The 5,589-nt window shown below is 52.0% G+C and overlaps 2 protein-coding genes across 2 annotated transcripts; both read left to right on the top strand.

The window, feature by feature from the left end:
* Positions 1-52: 52 nt before the first annotated feature.
* GUITHDRAFT_149498 (hypothetical protein) lies at positions 53-493 on the top strand (the record flags this gene model as incomplete). Its single annotated transcript, XM_005818038.1, has 1 exon — positions 53-493. One exon carries the CDS (start codon positions 53-55, stop codon positions 491-493), a length of 441 nt encoding a protein of 146 aa, XP_005818095.1.
* Positions 494-1,868: 1,375 nt separating this feature from the next.
* Positions 1,869-5,001, top strand: GUITHDRAFT_122682 (hypothetical protein; the record flags this gene model as incomplete). The annotated part of the gene is made up of 17 exons (XM_005818039.1): positions 1,869-1,899; positions 1,977-1,993; positions 2,048-2,093; positions 2,143-2,192; positions 2,244-2,450; positions 2,510-2,566; positions 2,708-2,755; positions 3,019-3,068; positions 3,120-3,183; positions 3,314-3,418; positions 3,605-3,750; positions 3,975-4,065; positions 4,124-4,169; positions 4,357-4,424; positions 4,604-4,677; positions 4,810-4,894; positions 4,942-5,001. 17 exons carry the CDS (start codon positions 1,869-1,871, stop codon positions 4,999-5,001), a joined length of 1,245 nt encoding a protein of 414 aa, XP_005818096.1.
* Between the last annotated feature and the right edge of the window lie 588 nt (positions 5,002-5,589).

A 5,589-nucleotide genomic window follows, 5' to 3' on the forward strand; every position in this document is an offset into this window, starting at 1 on the left:
GCCATCAGCAGAGGAGCAGGAGGTGGGGCAGCAGCAGGAGCAGCAGGAGGAGATGGTGGAGGAGATGGAGGGGGGCTCGCGTGCAGTTCACGGGCTAGTGGATCGCAGCGATGGGCGGAATGAGAGCAAGTGTGAGGAGGACGACAAGCACATGCAGCAGCTCTACACAGACGAGGCATGGCTCATGCACGACTTCTGCATTAAGGCCGAGCCCGAGGAGGAGGTGGTACCGCTAGCTCAAGCGCCAACGCAGCCGAGGGTCTTGGCCACGTCGCGTGAGCTGTATGAGGAGCTGGAGGAGTCGGAGGAGCTGCCGGAGTCTCGTCCTGTCTCTCTCTCTCGTAGCAGCAGCTTCGACCGGTGGGACGGATCGAAGAGGGCCAGGTGCTCCTCTCTTGAGCCCAGGACTCCCAGCCCTCTCCCGGTCCACTCTCCATGGACAGCCGAAAGCATCTTCCGGGAGGCGTCTGTGTTCCTCACGCCATGGGACTAGAAGGAAGCGCATCAGACGGAGTGAGAGCAAGAGTGTAAGCCTCCGTGGGGTGATGATAGTGTTATCATAAACTGTATCATATAAGTCACGACCGAGATCAGTCAGCTCATTTTACCCGCCATGCATCAAGTCGCTTCCAACAGCACAGCACACAGCACAGCACACAGCACAGCACAGCACAGCACAGCACAGCAAACGAGGTGATCAGGGAGGAAACGGAGGGGGCGCGCCTGAGGGGGAGGCGTCCTCGTTTTCAACTTGCCAGCCGCTCATCCCTCCCATGCACAGGCGATATTGCTGGACTCGGATCGGACCGGTCGCCCCCCGTCGCCGAGTCACGGTCCACAGTCAGTGATCGGACATTCAGAGTCTGGGGCCCGGTCCGCACTGACTGAGTTCCGGCCGAACCGGGTCACCGGTGCCCGGCAGGATCGGACGGCCCATATCGGACGGACCCGGCGGCGTCTTGTGACTCATCAGGCTGCCTGAGTCCGATGTAGTCAAGGCAATGGGGTACAATAGTCAAACTTATCCATCTATAGTCAAATGTTTTTACCCGCAAATAGTCAAGATCTGTACCACCCCCATGATCAGCATCCGTCTAGGGGTATAACCCCTGTATTTGATATAATAAGAGGGGGTGCGGTGGTCTCAAAGTACCCACCCCCATGTACCAAGGCGGGCACATGTCCTCTAAACTTGCTCTTTTAGATGACCCCTTCCTAATCAACAATACCCCTTCTTAATCCATAAAAATAAGGGGTATTTTTACAGAAATAGGGACCCCACCCCTCTATACCGTTTTTAAAACAAGTTCAGTATTCCATGATTCCCCCGAGCAGCAACGATGGCATATTGAGTTGGGAGAGGAGGGGAGCGAGGAGGAAGAGGAAGAGGATATCACCCTTCATGATATTTTCGTCTTGTTCGTGCTGTATTTGTCACTACAAACTCGTTCTTGTTACCGCGAGTCTCCTCAAGTCATGCTCCGAAATGTGCGGACTTCTTTGGTTTCCTGCAAGGATGTCATGTTCATTTTGATTTGACTGTATCAACGTAAAATATCGCATGCGATCAATCTCTGCTGACTGCATTTGAGTTTGTTTAGATCTCACATTTGCTGTTGAAAGGTTTGAAACCAAACGAACGATGGGCACTAGAAGAGATAAATAGTAGGATCTTCACCATGGCACCAACAGCAGGAAACACGCTCTTGCTGTGTTTACTTTCAGCACAATGGAGTGCAGTGCCTGGTATTGTACCGGGCTCGAACCTTCTTGGGTATGTTGCATTATTATGAGCAGACATGAAAACAGTCTGAAATCTTTTTTGTTGGCCATCAAGACTGAAGGATTTTGAGCGGAATCGAGCTGAGATGATCGCTCAGCTGGCACGAACAACTAATGGTTCGTACTTTCAGTTCGCTGACAGTTTCAGTTCGCTGACTCATTGCATGGCTACCATGAACTTCTGACTTTGGCAGGGTTTGAATCGCATCAGGTATAGTTTGTTGGAGGAGAGGGATCCTGCTGAAGTTTCATTTCCTTCTTGTAGAGGTCTATGCGAAGATTGCTAGAGGAGGAGGACAAGCGGGAGACAGGTGTCTAACAACTTCGCAACGTGCTCTCATGCTGACTTTTCGTCTGCAGCCTTGTCTCGCTCAACCCATCAGCTCAAGAACGCAGATCAGATCTCTCAGGTAGGCTTGCTGATACAGGCACCCGCATTTCTGACCTCGAACATCCTACAGGACGATCTTCACTTCGATCCAAGGAACTCTTCAGTCTACGATCCGCTGCGGAGCAAGACTTTCAGGTCGGAGGCAGCCAGTCACCTGCTGTCTGCCGTGCGATTGAACTTTGTCCTCGTTCTCAGTCTGGTTCCGAAAGCTGTCTTTCTCCTGAGCTATGCGGACGAGACGCATCTCAAGGGGTTTCAGAGCAAGGATGTCGTCAAGGTAGGATCTCCTCCCCTCCTCCTCCTCCTCCTCCTCCACTAGCTGACATCGCGCGCAAGCTGGGAGATTACTTCGTCGAGACTAAGTTCGGATCCGTCACGGAGTGCAACAGTCCTGTATGCTGACCTTTATTTCTGCTCTCCCTTCCCCCTTCCCCCTTCCTCCTGCTCCTGCTCCTGCTCCTGCTCCTGCTCCCCCTTCCTCCTCCACCACCACCTCCTCCTCCTCCTCTCCTCTCTCATGGTTTTGCTGCCTAGGATTTCAATGGGCTTGATGGAATTGTGGGTTTTGGTATGCCTGTACAGGTATGAGAGCGAGGAGGAGATGGAGAATGAGCAGATATGGGAAAATTCAACTTCTTCTTTGTGGGGAGATGAAGTTGAAGTAGAGGAACAAGGAACTTTGACACTCTACAAGTCGATGAACTTGTCCCTTTGATGATTATGTAGAAGTGTTCATCAAGTTTTGATCGAGATTCAATGTGGAGAAACCTCCTCCACCTTGACATGTTCAAGAGAAACATGTTTCGGGAGTGATACCATGACATGCTGATGACAACCTTTGTCAGCACCAATCTGCTCCTCCTCCTCCCAGCGGGGTCAGTGACATGATGCCGAGGTGATGAGAACTTTTCTCGATTTTCTCCCTCAAGTTTCGGTGATGACGCAGGAGCGGAGATGGCATATCGGCATCTTTGCCCGTTCCTCTCCTGTTTGCTCTCACGGACCCGACGGTAGATGCTAACAGCTCATGTTCTTCCCATATGCGATGCTGGCTCTTGTTATCTTTGTCTTGTGTTGACGTTTGTTGTCTAATCCTGCATTCTTTCACGTTGCGTCCTCGTCCTCATGGTAGTGGTGCAGGTCAAGGACAACGCAAGGAACCACGTGCTGGAAAGAAGAGCCTTCTCCTTCCTCTCCACAGATTCACTGGCCGAGCTGCAGCTAGGAGGCTACGATCCTGACGCGGTGAGGAGGGAGGAGAGAGCAGAAGAGGATGGAGACGCTGCAGGAAACGAGCACGACATATTGGCAGATACGATGTCAGGGGGGAAGAGTAGAACGAGTGCTAGGAGGGAGGGAGGGAGGAGGGAGGGAGGGAGAGAGGAAGAGAAGATGGGTTTTGTCAGCGGTATGTGATGGGAAGAGGAGCAGATCGACGGCAGGATGTTCCTCACCCCCTCCATCACCATCAACGACTACGTCGTCGTCTCTCTCTCCATCAAGTTTGGCTCCTCCGAACTCCTCGAGTTCACTCCTAAGAATCCTCGGCTGCGGTACCTCCCTGCCATCCTCGACAGGTACGGCAGGAGCGGGAAGCAAGGGGGAGGGGCTGCAGATCGAAGGGAAGGGGGTGGCGAGGAGGAGGAGGAGGAGAATGGGCTGGGGAGGCGGGGTTAGGGTTGAGGAAAGCGTTCCAGGAGGAGAACGAGTGCGAGGAGGAGGGAGAGGAGACGGAGAAAGGAGGGAAGAGGAGGAGGAGGGGGAGAAAGTAGGGAGAGGAACGTCTGACGGAGGGATGCAGCGGGACAAGCTGTCTTGTGATCCCTGACTCGACGATGAACGGGCTGGTGACGGAGTCGCCATATCAACGATGGAAGAATCTTGTGAAGGATGTAAGGGAGGGAGGGAGGGAAGGAGCATGCAAACGATGTTGACCTTGTTGCTCTACAGCCGAAGAACCCTCGCTTGAGAGAAACGTTCCACATTAACATCGCGGGTGAGGATGAGGATGAGTTTGTTTCTCCCTCCTCCTGTTTTTGATTTGCTCTCCTCCTCCTCCTCCTCCTCCTCGTTGTCCACCACAGCCACCACCCTCTACTCCTCCTCCCCTTCCCTGTCCACCACAGCCACCACCCTCTACTCCTCCTCCTCCTCTTGCCTCTTTTTCTCTGATAGAACATCAGGTGCTGTGTTCGACCTGGAGTTCGATGACTGGTGGCTGGGAGAATCGAATCAATCCTGCGTGCAGAGGGTACAAGAGGAGGAGGAGGAGGAGAGAGCAGGAGCAGGAGCAGGAGCAGGAGCAGGAGAGGGAGAGGAGAAGGAGGAGGGGAGGGAGGGAGAGGAGGAGGAGGGAGAGGAGGAGGAGAGGGGCAGGAGGCGGGAAGGCAGGAGGAAATGCGGGATATGTAAATTAAGATAAGGATGCAGGCACCTGAGAACTTCGGAGGAATATTGATTGGGGATGTATTCTTTAGACGATATCTCGTTCTCTTCGATCTTAGGTTTGACATGCTTGGCACTTGTACATTCCTCCTTGCCCTCCCCTCATCTCATCTCATCTCATCTCATCTCATCTCATCTCATCTCATCTCATCTCATCTCATCTTTTGTACTCTCATCTCATCTTATCTCAGACATTATCCGGAATCTGTTGTGATCGGTATGGGCAAGCGAAGTTCGCAGTACAAGTTTGCGAAATCCCATCCAACTATATCAAAGGTAGACAAGAAGAATCCTTTGAGTGTCACTCTGATATGCCATGGAAGATTCCTGCATACAAGAGAAAACCTGTGAATATTAGCAGTGAGACGGTGAGCTATCTCTAAATCAAACATGTTTTCAGACGAACTTGTAATTTAAGATTGGAGTCCAGAGAGAACGATGATGATGGAGTTGTTGTTGTTGTTGTTGTTGTTGTTGTTGTTGATGATGATGATGATGATGATGATGATGGAGTTGGTGGTGTTGGTGTTGGTGTTGGTGTTGTTGTTGATGATGATGATAATGGTGATGATGATGGCAATGGCAGTGGTAATGGTGATAGTGACGGTGGAGAACATGACTATGAACTTATCGAATCTCTTCAAACTGTTTTACTTGTCCACATTCTGCTCAATACGCATCTTTGTTCCTTCCACCTCCCGATTCACTGCTCTTCCTCTTCCCAGGCTCCCCCGAGGTATCGCGTGCCCATGGCGACGGATCGCATTCCTGTACATAACGAGGTGAGGAGGACGAAACAACATGTTGAGATCTCAACACAACTCATGCACATGACAGCAAATGACTCAGTATTACATCAACCTGACGGTGATGTCTCCAGCTTCTCCCTCCTCTCCTCCCTCTCCCTCCTCTCCCTTCCCCTCCCTCCTCCCCTCCCTTCCTCCCTCTCCCTCCTCTCCTCCTCAACGAGT

This window comes from Guillardia theta, assembly GCF_000315625.1.
Source record: "Guillardia theta CCMP2712 unplaced genomic scaffold GUITHscaffold_402, whole genome shotgun sequence".
In the NCBI taxonomy this organism is placed as follows: domain Eukaryota; class Cryptophyceae; order Pyrenomonadales; family Geminigeraceae; genus Guillardia; species Guillardia theta.